This window comes from Pundamilia nyererei, unplaced genomic scaffold (assembly GCF_000239375.1).
Source record: "Pundamilia nyererei isolate P.nyererei 1_Seehausen unplaced genomic scaffold, PunNye1.0 scaffold00200, whole genome shotgun sequence".
Taxonomy (NCBI): Eukaryota; Metazoa; Chordata; class Actinopteri; order Cichliformes; family Cichlidae; genus Pundamilia; species Pundamilia nyererei.
In genome coordinates, this window is record NW_005187601.1 from 131,900 (window position 1) to 153,847 (window position 21,948).

Below are 21,948 nucleotides of genomic sequence, written 5' to 3' on the forward strand. Positions count from 1 at the left end.
GATTTAGACTTATAAATGCTGCTGCCTGTAAGCTACAAGCATCAGTAAAACATTGCTTAATATTTTTTTATCAGGATAATAATGTTAATAATTATAGTATCCTGTCTATCTGTGCTGCTGAGTCTGAAAAAGAAATTTATATTCAAAGCTCATGTGTATGAGGTACGAAGAATCCGGAGTCTTCTGTGTACTGAATGGGATTAAAATTGACTAAAGGCCCAGAGGATCTCAGGGAGGTGTCCTAGATTTCCTCTCTGCTTCACGCTACAGTGCTGCAGTCATCTTTTGTTCCTGGAAGTCAAACTGGGACCACACACATGCCTGCATGCCATTGCACATAAAATCAAACACCTGCCTCATTTGATAAGAAACGTAACTTCCTAAAACAAGACCTGTGAGGCGTTTGTGTGAACATTTAAATATGCACGTGCTTAAAATATGTTACAGGATGAAAGGAAGTCTTAAAGAATTGTGCACTTTGTTTATTGGTTAACGTTATAGTTGTTTAGTTCAACAAATCAATGAATGACTTGGCAGGGTGCTAACAAACTGGTCTTTTCCTTAGCTGACTTACCTCAGGGAACAGAACAGTCAGAAGAGAGGGTTGGCCGATGGAACCAGCGAAGTTAACCACAACTCTGAAAACACACCAAGCACTAATGGCAAGGTGAGCTTACTCAACAGCGTATAAGAAGTGGCATGTTTGTGAGAACCAAAGGGCAACAAAGTTGCTCATGTTTTACAAATGTCTAGAGGATTAAATAGTTTAATTTGCTGTGATATTGTAATGTATTGTAGTGAACATGATCAGGTAGAATTGTTCTGTTCTTATCAGCTTTAAGAATGAGAACAATTACAAGTATACAAATAATCCTGCGTGTTACAGTTTCAAAATACATGTGTTATTTTAATTTTACATTTTCATTCCCTTTAATTGATTAAAATGATGAAATAGAATGTGCTACACTGTGTCATACAAACAAACAAATTACAAAAATTAGAAAGTAGGTAAAAGCGGGTATCCTGCAGTTTTCTCTGTACTTCAATGAATAATCTTTATCAGCTTCTCATTGTCTGAGGACAATCAACTCTCAGGAGTTCAAATCCATTCCAAGTCCTGTCTTGCAGGCAGTGATCATTTGAATTTTCAGTGCAAGATGTTTACATTTTTCTCATCACAAGTCTTTAATTTACTCAAACTTCTTGATTATCAAATAGCCAACAATAACAGCACAACGCTCATCCAGGAAAAAAAAAACACAATATTCTGTATATACATCTTAAAGTCGATGTCAATCTGCCCACAGCGGTCATCGGACGGTTCGTCGAGCCAGGAAGACGAGTCTGCACCTGGATTCGGTAAGGTTGGCGAGCTCCAGGAGGTAATGGACCGTCAGATGGCCGATTTGGGCCAAATGAAGGAGCGCATGGCTGCTATGGCATCACGCATCACTGAGCTGGAGGAGGACCTGGACACAGCCCGAAAGGACCTTATTAAGTCTGAAGACATGAACACAAGACTACAGAGAGACCTCAGAGAGGTAAAGAGGACACGATCTGTTTGTAACGAAGAGATGTGTTGAAATATGAGGTTGCGACTTTGTTTACATGTGTGCATTGTTCACACACATCTGTCAATGTTTTTAGCACAGTTTTTATAGATTTTAACAGCTGAGTGCTTCAAAAGATCCAGTGCTCTGTAAACATGATAACATGACATTAAACATTGCACAGCAGGACAGTATAAGCAGCGTTACCATGTTTGCTCATGTTTGAGTACCAGGATTCTTTTAGTGCCTTGTCTTCTTCTCATATTCGTGTAAAGATGCCCAATCAGAAGGATTCCTGTCACAAAGGCTGAGAACTCTAAAGCAATATGTTTATGCATACAGTCTATGGCTCAGAAGGAAGACATGGAGGAGAGGATTACCACTCTAGAGAAGCGCTACCTGGCAGCTCAGCGAGAGGCTACCTCTGTCCACGACCTCAACGACAAGCTGGAGAATGAAGTGGCCAATAAAGACTCTCTCTACAGACAAGTAGGTCCCGTGCTGTTTGTTTAAGACTGTATAAAGCCACCACAACTCAGATAATCAGTTAATTGTGTGTTTGGCATTAGAGAAAATTGGATCAGTTTGTTTGTAATTTGCAGTCATTTCATCATATTGCTATTGTCTGCAAGCGCCCACACACTTTAATCTGGTATGCAGACAAGTGAGGAATTTATTGTTTGAGTCTCAGAGTTGGCTGCCAGCAGGAATTGCCTGCAGTTGTCAGACTCCTATTGAGGAATTCTTGCTGTATTCACACACTGAGCAGCACAGCAGGCTCTTAATGGGAAGCCTTGAAGACACTGGCTTGTTTCTTTACAAGTACTCAGTGGAGATGGAGATGTCTTTCTCCTCCTCTCTTGGTTTTTGTTTGTCTCTGTGTCATTTTGATTGTTCTGTCACTCGCTTCCTGCTCTTCCCACCCTCGTGCATCCCTTGACCCCATCTCCCTTTTGTCTTTCTTTTTCTGCCCCTGTGCTGAAGTGTGTTTTCTGGTACTCTCTGCTCCTTGTGGATCTGAAAGCCACCTTTGAGACTGGAATGAAGGGAGAAAACAGTCTTAAACGTATTTGCTCATGACTGTTTGGGTTTGATTTGTTTGTCGTAGACTGAAGAGAGAAACCGGCAACTTCAGGAAAAGCTGGAACTGGCTGAGCAGAAGCTGCAGCAGACCATCCGGAAGGCAGAGACGCTGCCAGAGGTGGAAGCCGAGTTAGCCCAGAGGGTCGCTGCTCTCACAAAGGTATCAGCATCTGCACCTTTTTAAAACTACTGTTCATTTGTAATTGCATTTCTGTGTATATATGTATTTATTTTAAATGGAGCTGACTCAAAATTGCATCACCTCATAATACCCGAATAAAGGTACAAGTTTGCGTAACGTCACCAGATATGTTAAAGAGGTTCCTTTACAGCAACTCTGCATGGAAGCTGCTGAGGAAGCCATTATTTATGTTCCTCCAAATATTCACAGTGACCTATTTTTAGAAACTCAGCTCCTGTTCTTATCCATTTATAGTTAGAATCTTTATTTTGGACAAAACATCCTGCTGCACAACTGCACTGCAACAGCATCATATCACCTTATTAGTATTTTGTCTGGCTCTCTGTACATTTTTGAACGTAGTGTTTTTCATTGGTCTACTCATCCGAACCTTTTAATGTTTATCAGAAAGTGAGTAGAATCTACAAAGTCATCTTTCTCTAGTCTGTCCGCCCCTTCTGTTTCTTTGTTCATTTAATTAGTGCCATTCATTTCATTTATTTACGCCTGTTTAAAGACTCAGAAACAAACAGAGAGAAGAAGCAGACTGCCGTGTCTCATCCCTGCATTTTTAATTTGCATTTTATTTCCTCTTTGAGTGGTGCTTAAACCGCACACTTAATATACAGAATACAGCAGAGACACAGACACACTTAGAAATGACTCCCCTGGTTTCTTATGTTATTTCATTTGTGCAACTTGCAACACAGGCTTTCTCCCTTCAGCAACTAATTGAAATTGTGCTCAGTCTCTTGAAATGTTTGCATTATTATCCTGTTCTCATTTGTGTCTGTCATGCTGTCTTTGTGTGTTCTTCATGCTGTTCCTACCACCTCCGTCTTTAGTGTGTTCTGTGTGGCTCTAAAGGCACTAAGATATTGAAAAAGGTAGACCAGCTTTATCCAGACGGCTAACCCAATCCTTTTTGCTTACTGGGAGGTTCACTATCCCCTGTTGCTGAATTTAACCAGACCAATAGCAAATCTAGTATGTTTAGATTTTCAGATGAAATCAAGCCAAAATAATCAAATGTACCTGAAGTCTGTGAAACAAAGAATACATTCCTGGTTAAGTGCAGTTTCAAACTTGATCAAAATACTCTGTCAAACCTGAATCGTAGCTGTGATCTGGCTTTATCTGTACAGCTTCTGTGTTTGTGCTTCATGTGCTAGTAAGTGGTGTTGATAGTTCGTGGTGATACCCTTCGTCTCCTCTCCTCTGAAACACAAGGCACCTAGTTTTTGGTGTCTTGACACAAACAGGAAGTTCCAGCTGATTTGCTCAAAGACTTATGGAGACCCCACCTATAAGAGCTACAAGAAAACTAGATCAGGCTGTGTTGCCTGTTGGCTTTTGCATAAATCTAAATGTTTTAGGAACCGGTAACCCTCATAACCCAGGTGTGTAGTCAGTGGTGAAACTTAGATAAGGCTGCCATACGGTAGATCTGCATTATGGGACGCATGAGCTGCTTTATTATTTTTGGGTTGTGTTACAGTGCATGTTTTTGGCTTTTTGCTCCTTTTAAAATATGTAAATGTTGGTGACTTCATCCTTTCGAAGGACCTGTTCTCATCATGTCAAACACAGGGGGGAAAAAAGTATGTTGAACCTTGAAGCAGTACAATAAAAAGACTTTTAGCAAGGTCCTTCTCCAGGATGGATGGTAGAGGGTTTGGGATAGTAAGGTCTGGCTTTAGAGATTTTCAGCCCTGTGTGGATTAAATACATGAAATCAGAGAAACATATTTGTACAGATTTGTAGTTTTTTCTCATTAACCTTTGTTTTCAGGCAGAGGAACGCCATGGCAATGTTGAAGAGAGACTGAGGCAGCTGGAGGCCCAGCTGGAGGAAAAAAACCAGGAGCTGCTCAGGGTGAGAACGAGGGGAAATGTTCTTACTGGAAGCTTGATTCTCATTGCATTGCTACAGCTGTGCGTTGTATAAAAATGTTGCTATTTTCATAGGCACGGCAACGGGAGAAGATGAATGAGGAGCACAACAAGCGTCTGTCTGAGACGGTGGATAAGCTCCTCTCAGAGTCCAATGAAAGACTTCAGCTTCACCTCAAAGAGAGGATGTCTGCCTTGGAGGATAAGGTAGAGCACTTCTCTAGTGCCAAATTCTAAAGTTAGGCTGATGAACAAAGACGTCGGCAACCTGAGGACACAGTATTCATAACTAACTAACTAAATAAATATTTGTTGTTCCTGTTAAATCTGTGTCGCATGGCTAGTCATGTGTCATGTTAAGCATTTCTTATCATTCCTGTTTCTCAGAATGCCCTGATTCGAGAACTCGAGCACACCAAAAAATTAATTGAGGAGTCCCACCATGAGAAAGTAAGGAAATAAAAATAAAGAATTCCTCCTGTTTGTGTGTTTTTATATTTTGGGTTGTTTTTTCTAAATTGTTCTATAGCAGTGGTGGTTTTTTCTCTTCATGACTACAGTAGGTAACAAGAATATCTGTAACATGCTCTCTCTCATAGGAGCAGCTCTTAATCCAAATTGAGACTATGAGGGCAGAGAATGAGCAGGGAAGGAGCAGGAGCAACTCGCTACTGCATGGGTAAGCTAGTGAAATGATTTGACTTTTATATCTCGCTGGGAAACTATGAGGAACTCAGGTGGTTGCTTAACACTTTGTCCGGTGTTATGTCAAAACGTCCGTGGTCAAGATACTGACCCAAAAAAGTTTCACATGTCATTGGTGATGGCAGTATGCTATACATTTAATGGCCACTTTATTGGGCGATATCTAGTGTTAAGGTCAGAAATGTACATACACTAATTCTGGATAACGTGATGAGGTTTCACCCCAGCCAGACACCTTTGGCATCCATCAACAGACTTGTAGCATAACTGTGGATTCATATTTAACCACTAGAGTTGATTTTAGTTGTTTGGTTTCCTACCACAGACCTTTTAAGCAGAGTCCATAAGTTTTCCGCAGGGTTAAGGTCGGGTGTTTGGGAAGTCTATTCCAGAAGCTTATTGTTTGCCTGCCTTATCCATCCAAAACAAGTTTGAGTATGTGTTTGGTATCACTGTCCCAAACACATAGTCATCCTAACTGTGTCCAAATTTCAATTGTCCAGCTGTTGATTTAAAGTAAAGTTGAAGAATTTAGAGGTACTGTGTCGTCTTCACTATTCCATTTAGTTTGTTCAATGTGCCAGTACCACTGACAGTAAACCAGCTTTGAAGCACAATGCTATCGCCACCATGCTTGAGAGTTGGTGCCTTTAATTCTCCACGTTTTTCATGTTATTGTGCACAAATATCAATCTTTCTCATCCGACTAGAGCAGGGCGATATGACCAAAAATATTTATCACGATATACAATTGAAAATTTGCAATAACGATATAACTGACAATATAATTGACACTAGACAAAATACTTTACAACTCCTCAACTTTATTAGTGCAAAACGGGATTATAAGGGGCTCTGTCGACTTTCAGAAAAATCAAAGGATGATTTTAAGTGCGCCGTATTTTCCAAACAACACGGTAATAACGACGGCCCGCTAGCATGCGCTACCAAAAATAGTGCTTTGTTGTGTATCTGACGGACGAAAGCTAAACCAGTTCCACACCACTGAAGCTGCAGCATTTTACAAACCAGTTCTGGTTCATCCGTTTCATTCAACGATCCACTTTTGCTCTTCTCTTTCTGCGTCGCCGCCATGTGCGTACGTAAACAAAGGCACTGCGCGTTTCACCCATATTCTATCGCGATATTTCATTTTCTTATCGTTGCCCAACATTACACTGGTATTACCGTGAACGGTATGATATGGCCCAGCCCTACATACGACTATAAAACCTTTCTCCAGAAGACGGCACAGTGACACGGTGGTTAGCACTGTTTTCACAGCAAGGTCTTGGGTTCAAATCCACCTGTTTGGGTTGTCTTTGTGTGAGAAAACCAGAGTATCCAATCTAAAGACATGCTGTTTGAAAATGCCTCATTGAGGTCAGAGGAGAAAGAACAGTTTGCTTTAAAATGATAGAAAGAAAAGAATAACACAACCAAGTTACAGAGAAGAACATCAAGAATCAGAATCAGAATACTTTATTAATCCTGAAGGAAATTAGGGTTACAGCAGGCAGCACGCTAATGGCACATGTGCACTTACAAAGGAACCTTCTGACCAACTTTACACAAACATCACATTGGGGAGACATGTCAGAAAGGTCGGCTGATAGGAAAAAAACAACAAAAATACATAACATGAGGTAAGAGGAGGAGAAAAAAAACTCCACTCAGACTGAGCTCCTAGTGGGAGAACAGTTTGATAACAGAAAAAACACCTCAGCACAAAAAGCACATGACTATCAATACACCATAGAAACACAAGACAAGCAACAGGGGTGGGTAAAGGGTAAGAGAGAGCCAGTGTAGACAGCGCATCCGGTCCTGCAGCATGTCTGCGCTGGTCCAGTTGACTGCCATGTGCTGGGCACAAGCATCGAAGGCGTTTGGAAAAGGAGGGGGATGAGTGTGTGCATATCAGTGTATGTGTGTTCGTGTCCATAGTTCAGCTGAGACAGTGTCCTTCGCCCCGCCAGGCTAAGAATGTTGAACCCTGAAGCAGTGCAGCTAAAAGACCACACATGACTCTTGATTTCTGCTGCATTCAGATAGTAGGGTCACAAAGTAGCTTAAAAAACATGAAAGCATGGATCCATCCGGCCTTAGAGCTATCCTGTTCAGACTGATGGTGGCCTAATGATGTTGGGAGTATTTTTTGGGCATAGTTTGGACTTCTTAGTACCAGTTGAACATTGTGTAAACAACACAGCCTACCTGAGTATTGTTGGTGACCATATCCCCTTTATAACCACAGTGTAGCCAACTTCAGCACAAAACACATCATGTCACAAAGCTCAAAAACGTCACTGGCCTCCAGTGGCGTTACCGGTCACCAGAGCTCAAGCCAGCAGTGTGTAATGCTGTTATGTCAATAAAGTATCTGGACAGTTTCCAGCATGCTGTTGTAAAAAGTTCTGGAGGTAAAATGTGCTCCAACCTGGTTCTAGACATGTGTAACTAACAAAGTGGCCAGTAATTGTATTTCTACCATAAAGCTTCATTTTATTTACTTAAATGTTTATTTTTTATGTAGCATAAAATACATGCTTTGCTTATGACGATGGTGTAGCCTCTTGAACTGAACGTCGCATAAAGCAGGTAATTTCTATCGAGGCTAATATAACAACCATAGGCATTTCACGTAATGGCCATTTCGTTCTGCACCAAGTTGCAGCTGCACGACTGCAACCTGATGTTCTCCAAAATCAATACAGCACAGTGTTGATATTAACAGACCGGCCACAGACGCTGCAGGAACTGTTGTTTTCCCGTCCAATTTGTCAAAATGTCAGATGGCCTACAGATGTGACTGAAATCATTCAGTCATTGACTGAAAATATACACCTGATGTAACCTCTTAGTTTCCTATTGATTCATGAATGACTTTCATTGGTGTGACTGTGTTTTTCAAGGCGGTCTCAGCTGGGCAGCACCCCAGATTTCAGATATCCAGTGTCGGCCTCTTCGATGATGGACAGTAACTCGGACCATTATGGCAGCGCTCTCGTCCTGAGACGGCCTCAGAAGGGACGCGTGGCAGCGCTACGGGATGAACCTTCCAAAGTAAGCTCACACCTGCAGACAGAAAGCAGTTAAACGACAGATCTGGTTATTCATGTTTGATTAATCCACTATTTGAGAACATCTCTTAGCTGTTTGCCTTGTACGGCTTTTTCTTTCTTTCCTGTTTCAGTCTAATGTTTGAGTTCTCTGATGCTTTTCTTCTTCTCCCCCGCTTCTTTGTTTGCTACTATTACGGACAATCAGCGACATGTAAGTCAGTGTGCCTGAGATAACAGTGACGGTGTCTGTGTGCTGCATCAATGACAAACACCCTAGGATCTAACTATGTATTGCTCTGTTGCCTGACATCCTCTCACATGCCTGCTGCCTGCTTTCTCCAACCCTTTGATTATTTTCTCCATACTGTCTTCTTTCCTGGTATCTTTCTTTCCTTCTCTCCATTCTCATTCCCTGTTTTATACCTATGTGTATAAATGTAGGTGCAGACTTTAAATGAGCAGGAGTGGGAGCGCATGCAACAGGCTAATGTGCTGGCAAATGTGGCACAGGCCTTTGAGAGCGACATGGACGCCTCAGACCTGGAGGAGGATCGAGAGACAGTTTTCAGCTCGGTGGACCTGCTGTCCCCCGCTGGCCAGGCTGATGCACAGACCCTTGCCCTGATGTTGCAGGAGCAGCTGGATGCTATCAACAATGAAATCAGGTACCACTATAACAAGCACACACTTGTCTCATGTAACCCCATTTCCATGTAAATATTGCCATATTTTCACCTTTCTTTCACTTGCAGAATGATCCAAGAGGAGAAGGAGAGCACCGCTATCCGGGCAGAGGAGATAGAGTGCCGGGTAGGCAGTGGTGATAGCCTTGGAGGACATTTCCGCTCCATGAGCTCCATCCCTCCGTCGCTATATGCTGGCTCGTCATTGGGCGGTTCTCCACCCGGCTCTGGCCACTCCACTCCGAGGCGCATTCCCCGCAGCCCCAACAGAGAACTGGATCGAATGGGTGTCATGACCTTGGTAACTTTTCTTTTACCTTCCTGTAATGAGTATCACAATTTCCTAAACATACATTTTTTTAGAAAGCCCCTTTGAGATATACATCACTGTAAGACTAATATTAATTTCTCTGATTACAATTCCTGATATTTTAAAGCTGTTGTCTTAATTTGCTGTCTTTGTTTTTTAGGATTATTATATAATTAAAACAAGACCGGCCTTCAATGTTGCTTTTATGTTTTATCAGTGTGATCGTCTGCTTCTATTTGTATGCATGACTTTGTAACAGTTTACATATATAACTGCGCCCTGCCTGTAGCAGTATTGCTATGACCCCTACGTCACCCAGAGCTCCCTCTCCCATCAGACAGTAACTTATCTGCCTTATGGTACAACTGGCTTCAGTGCCCCACTTCAAGCCAATAACTTTGCACCATACTTCCAGGTACCTGCCCATCTCCCCACAGCTCCTTCATTCCCTTCTTGGGTGGGTGCAGTCTGCCACTTCCTGTCTCTTCTGATCCTTTTGCCAACTTCAGTGCAAACAGGAAACTTTTTCTCTGTGTTAAATCCAAATCGTGGCTCTGGGGTTTTGTATTTGTTTTTTTGACTGCTTATGAAAGTCATCAAATGGAGACATGCTTGTAATATTTTGTGAAAGCCAAGGATTAGGTTATTATGTTGCCTCAAAACCTCAGTTAGCCTCTTTTTAGATTATTATTTGGGCATTTTAGTCTTTATTTGACACTAGAGCAGTAAGGGGGGGGGGGCAGGTCGGACTTGAAGCCAGGCTTATTTTTTTCTTTTATTCTCACTTACACATCTGATTCATTGACTTGTGTAAACGCAGAGTAACAAAAGACACAAAGCTGTGAGTGGATGTTCAGGCTTGTCCAGGTCTCCTGTCAGCATTCAGTATTCCTCAATAGGAAAATCATAACAAGCACACCTGAAATGCTAAGCTGAATTCCATATATTTAAAACATCACCAGGAACCAGCTAGTACTCTTTTTCAAAGTTTGCTTTATTTTTGGCAAAGCGTCTGTTTAGGCTGCCACTTAATATCTCTTTGGTTATTTTTTAACTTAAGAAACAACGGCATCCCAAATTCAAGATCCTGATTATATTAAAGACACAGACAACTGACTCTGTGTGCCAGCTGATATGACAAGAGGTGCACATCTGTTTGTTTTTGGCTTCTCTCGCTGCATTCAGTTTCGTATTGGTTCTGTGGAACTGTAAAACCACTGGTTACCCTGTTAACCCTGCAGCTGGAGTTACTCTAGCAGTACTTGCATTTGTTTGGTTGGTTGTTCCAGATGTTTGAGTTGAGTGTCCCTTTAACGTTTGTTTGTTTGTTCAGTGTGTGTTGAAGTTACTTATACTAATGAAGTTGCGTGATTGCAGAGCAGCAATTTACATCTGCCCTGCTTAAAATCAGGCATTTAAACAATTCAAGCAGTTTATTGAAGTAATGCTGTAATACATTAGACATGAAGGGAGTCTTTGTCTTTGAGTCTGGCAGATCATGTCGTCAGTTTTACATTTATAAATCTTACTTGGGTTAAAAAAATCACAAGATTATCATTAATGCATAAGTAGACACATAAATAGACACTCCAAGAGGAAAGAAAACAATTTGGGTAATTAAATTAATTTTCTGCTCACCCATCAATTTCCTCTTCCCGTTTTCCTTTTATAGCATACGCTCTTCCCTGCTTTGGCCCCTACAGTGTCAGCTGAGCAAAGGAAATGAGTGATTAGATACTTTCTTCCCGGGGCAGGAAAATTCCTGCAGAATTGTGGCACAGTGATGGTTTATTTGCTCTGCTAATGCCAGGTCTATGTGGAATGCAGAGGGGTGGGGTGGGGGGGATCTGTCCTCCACCACTATTGGTGCAGAGTGGAAAATATGACGAGAACAGCTGTGCTCATAAATTCAGGTGCCGTACAGTTATTGTTACACACACACACACACACACACACACACACACACACACACACACACACACACACTATAGCATCACCTGTGATTTCAAATGCTGTTTAGCATGAGTAGTCAGCTAGCTGCTTGGCATCTTAATTGATTTATCAATGCAAACAAATGTTATAAAAGCTTTTATCCCACTCAAATATTGGTGGTGGTGTAATTGTGAGCTAGACTGCACCCAGCCTACCTTGACCCAACCTTCAGCTTGGTTTTTGCAGTGTCTCCTCCCTTGGGTGTGGTGGTACTCCTGCAGACTTTAATTTCCCAAGAACTACCTTTCTTAATTGCACAATAAAAACAACAGCTTCTCTGAGTCTGCGTGTGTGTCTCTGCCTGTGTGTGCGCACACGGATAACTGTTCTGTGTATCTTCATGTGATTTTCTGCTCTTGTCTCTTTGTGCATGGCTTGATTCCACCGCTGATCTGTTGTGTATTACTAACTGCTTCTCTCCTCTCTCCCTTTTTGCCACACTTCAGCCTAGTGACCTGCGCAAGCACCGCAGGAAGGTAAACTAGAGACCTGCTTTCCCGAGCTTTGTGAGGGACCTGTTTGCTATGTAACATCTCCCACCCCCAAGTTTAATCCCTAATGTTTACTTTCAGTTTCTCCATCCCATCCTTAAATCCTCCATGTAACAGTGCTGCAAATAATACGTTTCCTTTCTTCATATTGAGTTTTAAGTAATGTATTTTCTATTATCAGATCAAACACACGTCTGTTGCAGGCAATCTCCAGCATAACATTTTTGCATTACTGGGCCTCCAGGCCTCAGACTTTTATTGCACTTTAGTGTCATTTCTTTTACTTATTTTAACACTGCTGTGGTGCTTCACCTGTAATAATCAATCATAATTTATTAGTATGTAAGGGACTCATTCTTTAGAATGCGTCTAGTGGAATAAATGCTATCTCTGACTTTAAAATAAAATCACCCGTGCATATTGCAGCCATCACAGCAACAGACAAGGATGGAGGCTCCTGCCAACCTGCAGCAAAGTTTACAAAAAGATGGTGGTGTACAAAGCAAGTTTGTTTGCATCAAAACAGCTAGAGTTTAAACTTGTTCTCCTTTGAGTTTTTCTGTCTGTGTGAAAAACGGTGAAGGGATAATTTTCCAGCAAGTAGTCTCTAATGTGTGTAAATTAGTGTTACCCTCTAGCTTACACACAATATAAAAACTTCTACAAGGGTTTGAGCTGTCACTTGAGAAAGGATCATGACAAAAAACAAAATAAATCAGTTAATTTGAGAAAAAGAATTGTTGATGCTTACAGAGGATGAAAATACAAAATTATTACAGTATTTTCAAGTTTCAAGAACTGGTGTGAGTAGTATCATCAACAATCAGACCTGGAACAACTACCAAGACATTAGTGAGTGACTTAGCCAAGTAGGAAATTGTAGTCTCAAAGCAAACGATGACTAGAACGCCGCATGGGAATGGACAGAGGTTGAAGACTAAGGAAAACTTGATTTTCTACAGAAGAGAACGATTATGTATGCTGGAAGGGCCTCTTTTGGTCAGATGAGCTCTTTGCTTATGATTTGAGAAAGAAGGGCGAGGCGTGTGACCCAAAGAACACCACCCCAGTAGTGAAACACGATAATGGGAATATTATGCTGTGAGGATGCTTGAGTGTGTCTAGAACTGGGAATCTCGTGAAAGTGGGAGAAATCATTACGGAAAGATGTGACGATTTTGAACAAAAACCTCAAGCAGTCTGGGTTGTGGCTCTGTCTTCCAGTGTCTTCCAATACAACAATGACCCAAAAAATATTTGGCTCCAGGTCAAGACCATCAAATCTGAAGGAACTTCAGACATATAACAGGAGGTCTTGGTTAGCTTTTAGTTTACATTGTACAAAATACACTAAAGAAATATTTACTTACCTGGTGAACTGTTTAAGAAGTGCTAATAGCAGGTTCCAGGTTTAATTTTGAGGCAGGACTTTTCCCACGGATCCCTTCTATATGTTACATCAGTGACTGGTTAATACCATAATTAGAAGCCAGGATCTGTCGATCATTCTTCATTTTTCCCTCCACATTGAAAACACTCGCAGCAACTTTGGTTTCTTTTTTGTTTGTTTTGCAGTGTTCATCACTTCGAAGTTCGTTCTCTTTTGGGAGACTGAGTTTCATTCTCCTTTTTGCCTTTGTGAAATTACACTGCACACAGTATTCCCACTAAATAATTGATTGTTCACAGTACTGTATCTGTTACCAATATCCAGTCTGTATGGATTGTTCATAGTCCACATACAGTGTAGCCTCTTGGTGTGTATTATGAACAGTAGGGTTTTTTCATTGTTGTTTTTTTTGTTCCATTAATGTTTCTGTCTGTGTCATGCAGTCTGCTCAAGATGATAAGGCTACTATTCATTGTGAGACGTCACCCCCCACTACTCCACGTTCCATCCGACTGAATAGGGAGGTGGGCCACGCCGCTAGTCACGAGGACATCCGAGACATCCGAGGGTAAGACGTGCATTTTTATCCAGGAAAAATTGTTTTAGTGTTTCTGGGATTTAAACATTTGTTTCTTCTTTCTCTATCTAATAACTTAACCCTTATTTGTGTAGGCTGAGCAGCCTGCAGGATGGACAGGGCAGTAACCCAAGCAGTAGCAACAGCAGCCAAGACTCTCTCAACAAAGCAGCCAAGAAGAAAAGTATCAAGTCATCCATTGGACGCCTGTTTGGGAAGAAGGAGAAAGGTCGGCCCAGCATTCCTGGCAAGGATCCTGCCAGCCAAGGTCAGACACTAGCAGCAGTGCTGAGCCGATGTTCTGGACATGTATGCTACTAATAGTGATGAGTTTATGATCTATGTTAGATCTCTGAGCTCAATGTTATGTTCTAGCTGGCACTCCCGAGGCAGAGAGCTCTCCGAAGGATGGCTTGGGTGTGGGCACCCTTGGTGGTCCTGCAGAGAAAAACAGGAAGCTACAGAAGAAGTAAGTGTCTGTATGACAGTCCCATCCCTTCCAGTGTTTATGCAGAGTAAGAAAGCGAATATAGAGGATAAAAGGCTCTTGTAATTGTGCAGATATCAGTCTGTGTTGTCGTGCTGCAGTCCAGGGCTGCCTCACAAGCTCTTTCTGGCTCACGTGCACAGCCTTTCATTCCACCCCGCGGCATTTCCATCGCAGTCATCTCTCACATCTCCTGTTTTGTTTTGGGTTTTTTGACACTTTCATTCTTAGTTTTGTTCAAGCAAATTGCAAACACCATAAATGTTTTGCTGTCTTCAATAATCATCAGTTCATTCTTTCTCTTTATTTTTTTCCTTCTTTTTCACATTTTGTACCACCCCCACTCTCTCTCATTCCATCTGTAGTCCAAAGACTGGGTAAGTTGGCTCATGTTGCTTTTTGCCTTGCCCGATCTTCTCGCATTTGGCTTCACATTGACCTCACCAGTAACCCTGCAGACCCCGACCAAGTATCTCTTTGAATGTCTGATAGATTTTCCATGCTGCTTTTTATCCTGCTTTCCATAGTGGAGCATAACTAACAGGAATGTGTGTGCGCTGATTGTAGTGAGTGCAGGATTTTCCTATCGCAGTTTTCCTTTTGGAGCATGACGTTATGCACTACAGCCATAGGAAAAATGGAAGTTGGCTCTTTGCGTGTGTTCTTGTCCATAAAATAAACATTAGCATAGTTATATTTTTTTGTTCCTACACTCCTTTATTTACGTAAAACTGAATTGTTACTTAATAACGTGCTTTTGGGCATTTCTGCCAACTCTTTAAAATGGATCTGCTAAACAGATGGTGAGCTTGTTGATGGTGTGGCACACAGCTACATCTAGTGGAGCACTGAGTCTTTCTTGGGTTCAGGTCCTGTGTTTGTCCCCTCCCCCTTTCCCCTTTCTCTCTCTTTCACTCAGTATGCATGTCAGCTAATGTTTTGGGGCTTGTGTGTGCATATTGGGATTTTGTGACAAACATTTGGATCTGTGGCTGTGAATATTTTGGTCCTTGAGCAAGTGAACCACCAAGTTGGCTTTCACATGTATTGCGTCTTCCAGGCATGAATTACTAGAAGAGGCTCGCAGACAAGGCCTCCCGTTTGCCCAGTGGGACGGACCAACTGTTGTGGTTTGGCTGGAGGTACAAGACCAACACAATTCATTTTAAAAGCAGTAAACTCAGTAGCATGTCTAAATCATTAATCCTGTTTAACTGTTGCTAATCTGTCCCGTTCTGGCCAGCTGTGGGTGGGCATGCCAGCCTGGTACGTGGCTGCATGCCGTGCCAATGTGAAGAGTGGAGCCATCATGTCAGCACTATCAGACACAGAGATCCAGCGGGAGATTGGAATCAGCAACCCACTGCATCGTCTGAAGCTTCGTTTGGCCATCCAGGAAATCATGTCTCTCACCAGCCCTTCAGCCCCACCGACCTCCAGAACGGTACCCGTCAGTGCATTCATACCTGCAGCTGGACCACTGTGCATATTTAACACTGATCACATTGCTTACACTTTCAAAGTCTTGATGATACTTTTAAGCACTGTCACATTCATATCATCTCATTAGCATGACACTTTTGACTGCCTACATACTTAACATGTACTAATGCTTGAATCCAATTTCTACTGGTTTCATCTGAGTTCATTTGCTAACAATGAATGAAACAAATGCTTCATAGTTTTTTCTCCATTTGGCTCTCTTTCTGGCCTTCACCACTCTTCCCGCTTGGCGCATTTCTGATTGGTTGGTGTCAAATGATCAGACCACAGGAAACGTTTGGGTCACACATGAAGAAATGGAAAGTTTGGCAGCCACGCCTCCCACGGTTAGTCTACCCTGATTGGCTGGGCACTGGTGGCTTCTCACATCTATGGTTGTGGTTGAGCTTTGTTTCAAGTTGTCTTCAGTATTGCCAGACTTCACTTATTACATTGGATACGTCCAGTATGAATTTGGCTGCGTGCACGATCACTGAGTGTCTTGAAACAAAGCCTTTTTCGTTCCCCTAGTGGGCGACTTCTTTGTTGTTCTTGGATTGGGCTCATGCTCTTCTTTAGTCCTTGTACAGTATATGTATGTTTCACCTTTTATATAGCTTTCACCTTACATGGACATAGATGGAATACACATGAAGAACTACCTCCCACTACCAAAGTTAGATTGGGCTGTTTATGAAACATTGCCACTCATTAGTGGGTGATGTATAGCCAAAAGAATCAGACATTACACACACATTTGTCTGATACCAGAAATGCTTCTCTTTAATAGATCTGGTTGGGTTAAACCTTTTGAGGACAATTTAATGTCCTCAAAAGGTTTATAGGTTAATGTTTTATTCATTTATTTAGTTTCATATTTATATATACCTCTGATCACCCAGCATTTGTATTTCCTGTTTGATGCCTCACCATTTGTTTGTCTGTTATTTTCCTGCTATTTTTACTGACTTGTTATTTTGTTTATTGCTTTATACTTTCCACTTGAAGCTTCTCTAACCCCAGCACTGCACACTAACCCCTCACCTTTCTGTTCTTCTCACCATGCTCACTCTAACCATGCTAACACCAGGAGGATGACGAGGGTAGCTGGGCCCAGGTTTGCATACGTTCTCCAAAACCCACCTATTCTCACCTGTGATTGTTTGTTTGTTTGTTTGCTTGTTTGTTTTGTTTTTTTAATTCGGTTATGATTGCCTTGTACTCCTTTATTCACAACAAGCACATTCTAGCACAGTTTAATTTGGAGCTTGTCTGCATACAGTTGCTACTATAGAGGTTTGCTCTTAGAGCGAAAGCAAACTGCTCCAAAAAACTCCAGCTGAATTTTTATGTATCCAGTTTAGTTGAGCAAATACATGATAATATAATAATGAAACCGTACACTATCTGCACAACAGCTGCTGAGAGGCAGTGCTGTAGTTCAAAGGAAAATAACAGTAAAATGAAACAGAGTAACCTTACACAATGATTTCTTTTAAATCTGTAGTGAGTTCATCCAATTAAAGTAAAAATATATCTATTTATTTAATTATTTTAAACAACTTTCAAAGATAAATCTATAAACATGAATAAATGGCTTTGATTATCTGCCAAATCAGATCTGATGTGTTAAACTAATAAGCTGTACTTCAACATCAGGCACGACTTAATCGTTACTTTCCTCATGTTCAATGCAAATAAATCATCCAAGAATATGCTTAATTAATATTTAGTATAAACCAAAACTTAGATCCTAATTCATTTTAGTGGTAAGAAACGAAACTTTCAGGGTTTTATGTTATAGTTTTTGAAATATTCATGTTCAGCAGCTGCCTCATGAAAGGTGAAAGAACAAAGCATTTTATTAATTGTAAATGAAATATGAATTTCATGTTTCTTCATTAAATGTTCATTCAGCTGGACAGCTGAGCACAACAGTCGATTTGAGATGGAATGATCGGTTTGTTAGTAAAATAAGTAATGACAAGGGGCAAGATTGCTTTTTGTTTAGTTTTTTAAACACGTGTCTGAGAGGAGACGGGTCAAGTCAAAAAAATGAAGTCCACTAAAAGTTTACCAACCAATGTGACACGTGACGAAAGAGCCAACAGTCAAAGCAATGTTGGAGCTTTTCAGTTGACCACAGTTTGCAGCCAAGTCAAAAATTAATACGAAGAAAAGCTGTGGCTGTATGTGTTAGCTTCCTTCACACTGTGTCAGCTTTCCTGATAGAAACCGGTGCACTGCCACTGATGTGTGGAGTCTTTTCACAGATAACTTGCTTCATTTTGCTTTGTGAATCAGGATTAGTCGACCTGATTATTTACATGCTCAGTGCATACACACACTTTGGTTTTGTCTTCCTTTGTCTCTACACAATAAAGAAAAAAATGTAAAACATCCCTTCTTGGACTTATTCACTGTTGCCGGGCGACTCACTGGGTTCATCTAGTTGCTGAGTTGCAGATTTGTCTCCCACCTTTTACGTTCTTAGACTTTCTTAGATATTTTCTATAAACTGGTCATTAAACAGGTGGAAACATTGTTGATTATCATTGGAATATTTTCTTTTTTTAATATATACATTTTTAATCAGTTTGCTGTTAAAACGGTTAATATACACCTGCTGTAATTAGCCTCTACCACGCCTCCATCTTTTTAGCCCACTCTCTCATACACCAGCTAAGTCTCCTCTTCTCTGACTGTAGACTTTGGCGTACGGAGACATGAACCACGAGTGGATCGGTAACGAGTGGCTGCCCAGCCTGGGTTTGCCACAGTACCGCTCCTACTTCATGGAGTCGCTGGTGGATGCCCGCATGCTTGACCATCTAACCAAGAAGGATCTTAGGGGACAGCTCAAGATGGTGGACAGCTTCCACAGGTGAGACAGATTCATTTTTATTAGCAGCAGTGAATATCTTGAAGAAACCACAGCCTACTACAATCATGCCACGCATACATGCAACTTTGTCCTTTCTGCCACTAGTCAAAAAGAAATAAAACAGCTTACTTTGGGGAAAAAGACGAGCACATCGTGGCAGATTAACAACTAAGAGGCTCCACAGTGAACGAGTGTGTGTGTTTGTGCTACAGGAACAGCTTCCAGTGCGGTGTGATGTGTCTGCGGAGGCTCAACTATGACAGAAAGGAGCTGGAGAGGAGGAGGGAGGAGTCCATGCTGGAGTTTAAAGGTAATACATGCTTTTTTCTTTCCTCGTTAAAACAACTTGGTGTTATCGTGCGTCACTCATCTCTGTTTTGTGCTTTCAGATGTGCTGGTGTGGAGTAATGAGCGTGTCATCAGTTGGGTTCAGGCCATTGGTCTCAAAGAGTACAGCAGCAACCTTTGTGAGAGTGGCGTCCATGGTGCACTGCTCGCCTTGGATGATACCTTTGATCACAACGCCCTGGCCCTGCTGCTGCAGATCCCCACTCAGAACACACAGGTGCACAAAACCAAATGTTTATGATGTTTCACCATCCAGCTGTTGCTTTTCATATTTGAAGGCCCAAACATGGTCACTTTTCTCACATGAGAATCAGTTAGTCCCAACTCTGTCCAAAAAATCCTTTGTTAGAACTGCAAGTGCATTCTCACTACTGTTTATTCGGTTGCCTGTGTGGTCTATTTTCACAGCTGGCATGTTAAAAACAAGTGCAATTAGACTGCATCACACACGTTTGTTCTTGTCTAAATGTTTCCAGATGTGCAATTGTACAGACCAGTTTAAATAAAAGTGCCGATCCATATAAAAATAGAATTTCTGCAACCACCTCCTATAAAATAACTGAGATCCATCAGGTGCTTAAAGATACCTGTTAGTTACTCATTGCTTGCTTAGGCCAATGGGCTCCTCCCAAGGACCTTAAGCTTTGAGTTTGGTGCAGTGCCCGGGACATACAAAGGAAATTGATGTACATTTATATACATTAAAATTTTACTTGCAAGATGGGTTTTTGTTTTTTTGTCAAGCCATTGAGATAAGTGCCACTGTGCTCCATGTGTAACTGCAGTGCTGGTGTCAGCCTGACATGAGTGACCTGAGGTTTACATCTGAAAGCGCATAATTATATAGGAAGTTGCATGAGAACGGGAATTGCACGAAATGGGTTTTGATGACAGAAACGAGAGATTTAGTGAGGACCAAAGTTCATTTCAGATCAGCTGCTCAGCAGACAGGAGGATGAGGACAGTGCAGGTCAGCGCCAAGGTCTTCTGTTAATCTCATTCTTCTTCTTTTCCTTCCTCTATAGGCCCGGGCGACTCTTGAGCGTGAATACAGCAGTCTGCTGGCGATGGGCACAGACAGGAGAATGGAAGAGGTGACAAACACGGACATTTGCTGACTTGTTGACGCCGCTAAGTAACAATAAGAATATCTGTGGACTAAAAACGTCTCCTGTCTTTCCCCCCTTTTTCTTACCTCATCATATTCTAGGATGATGATAAGAACTTCCGCCGTGCTCCCTCATGGAGAAAGAAGTTCAGGCCCAAAGACATGAGGGGGATGTCCTTGGGTGCATCAGATACCCTGCCTGCCAACTTCCGAGTTACCAGCAGTAGTGCGGCATCTCCCTCGACTCAGCCAAAGAGGAGCCCGATGGATGGTAAGCAGAGAGAGCGGTGTCAGTGTGCGCATGGTGTGTGTGAGACGCTCTGTCGATGCTTAACATCTCCTCACGTGCACTCGCTTCTTTTTGGTTGGCTTTGTGATGATGCTGTGACTAACGGCATGTCTTTGCATGTGATTTCTGCCTACGTGGAAATACAGGAAGTCAGTCTATACAGAGGCTGGACACTGCCACAGTCAGGACCTACTCTTGTTAACACACAACGGTAAGACCGCACATGTCAAAAATGATGAAATCCTCAAATCAGAGACGTGTATGGCTATTTCTTCACTGCTGAACTGCTCCTCTATGCAAGCGGAAGTAGCTTTCTCGTACTGGAGGTCTCTGCTCTAACGCACGTTTTACGCATCTCTTTCCTGTTTCTCCCTCATCTCAACCCATCCACCCACCTCTCGGCTTCTGTCCTGCTTCCCTCTCACGTCCGGTGATCTCTCGCATTCCCTTCTCAGTTTATCCTCATTATTTCTATAGGTAACCGCTGGTCAGACGATGAAGGGGAATTCCCTGCATTCAAGACCAGGATGATGAACTGAAATAACTTGCAAGGACCCTACAAAGATATTTTGCTTCTTGCTGACATCACAGAGAAAGACTTTACTCACTAATTTCAGTATCCCTAGAAGAGCTTTTCTAGATTTACCTACATTTGTTATTATATATTTATGTAAACCAATGGGATTGTTGATTTTAGAATTTCTATGTAACCCCTTTTTGCCTCTCTCCTCTTAATCACCCCCCCCACACCTTTTTTAAATTTTATTTTAATAAAAGCAACATTTCTCCACTGTGCCCGCATTAAGCTCAACTCTCAGATGTATGTAACTGAATATTTCAACAATCTGGAGTTTGTATATTTCTACCAACAGACATTTCATCTAATCTTTTTTTATAATTCTGATTCAGTTGAACAGATGTATGTTTTTGTCTCTCATATTTGATTTGAATTCTAATCAATGAATTAATTCTCAAGTGACTTGGATACGTGATATAACTTAATTCATATCTTTGCCCTTTTTAACTGTTGTAATATTAGTAGCTTATTACTTGTGATTTAGTGTAAATGCAGCTCTTAGGTCAGTGGATGTGTGAATATAAGAGAAATTGCTGGCGTCGTCAAACCGTTTCACAAACTGCTCAACACTGTGAGTCCTCCATCGGTATTAAAATAACTGCTGGCAAGCCCAGGCGATGGTGACAACACATATCATGTGAAACGCAATATATTTCTCTCTTGTCTGTTTATTTTCCATACCTGTGATACCAAAATGAAACTCTTAAAGAATTAAAGCCATATAATTGTAGCAAGGATAAAAACTACAGAGGGCTACATTTGGATGCAAGTAAAAAACAACAGATTTCCAGGTTCTCTGCAGTTTACCTTGCATGCAGAATCCACTCCGCTTATATGCACGCTTGCCACCCAA

At 41.6% G+C, this 21,948-nt stretch overlaps 1 protein-coding gene across 15 annotated transcripts in view; it reads left to right on the forward strand.

The window, feature by feature from the left end:
* Nucleotides 1–21,743, forward strand: part of ppfia1 (PTPRF interacting protein alpha 1) — a 42,044-nt gene extending 20,301 nt beyond the window's left edge. Inside the window, exons 6-33 of one of the 15 annotated variants that reach the window (XM_013914472.1) lie at nt 566–667; nt 1,308–1,541; nt 1,893–2,039; nt 2,659–2,793; nt 4,607–4,690; nt 4,783–4,914; nt 5,095–5,157; nt 5,307–5,386; nt 8,328–8,478; nt 8,683–8,688; nt 8,919–9,142; nt 9,230–9,461; nt 11,909–11,938; nt 13,787–13,911; nt 14,016–14,188; nt 14,296–14,389; nt 14,773–14,784; nt 15,468–15,549; nt 15,651–15,851; nt 16,174–16,236; nt 16,980–17,006; nt 18,598–18,773; nt 18,986–19,083; nt 19,163–19,338; nt 20,147–20,215; nt 20,332–20,500; nt 20,665–20,729; nt 20,996–21,062. In XM_013914472.1, the coding sequence (XP_013769926.1) occupies nt 566–667; nt 1,308–1,541; nt 1,893–2,039; nt 2,659–2,793; nt 4,607–4,690; nt 4,783–4,914; nt 5,095–5,157; nt 5,307–5,386; nt 8,328–8,478; nt 8,683–8,688; nt 8,919–9,142; nt 9,230–9,461; nt 11,909–11,938; nt 13,787–13,911; nt 14,016–14,188; nt 14,296–14,389; nt 14,773–14,784; nt 15,468–15,549; nt 15,651–15,851; nt 16,174–16,236; nt 16,980–17,006; nt 18,598–18,773; nt 18,986–19,083; nt 19,163–19,338; nt 20,147–20,215; nt 20,332–20,500; nt 20,665–20,720 (3,141 nt within the window). In that variant the 3' untranslated portion in view covers nt 20,721–20,729; nt 20,996–21,062. Of the gene's footprint in view, nt 1–565; nt 668–1,307; nt 1,542–1,892; nt 2,040–2,658; nt 2,794–4,606; nt 4,691–4,782; nt 4,915–5,094; nt 5,158–5,306; nt 5,387–8,327; nt 8,479–8,682; nt 8,689–8,918; nt 9,143–9,229; nt 9,462–11,908; nt 11,939–13,786; nt 13,912–14,014; nt 14,189–14,295; nt 14,390–14,772; nt 14,785–15,467; nt 15,550–15,650; nt 15,852–16,173; nt 16,237–16,979; nt 17,007–18,597; nt 18,774–18,985; nt 19,084–19,162; nt 19,339–20,146; nt 20,216–20,331; nt 20,501–20,664; nt 20,730–20,973 lie in introns of all 15 variants that reach the window. The other 14 variants (XM_013914471.1, XM_013914469.1, XM_013914473.1 and 11 more) reach the window with 14 other exon arrangements.
* Nucleotides 21,744–21,948: the final 205 nt, after the last annotated feature.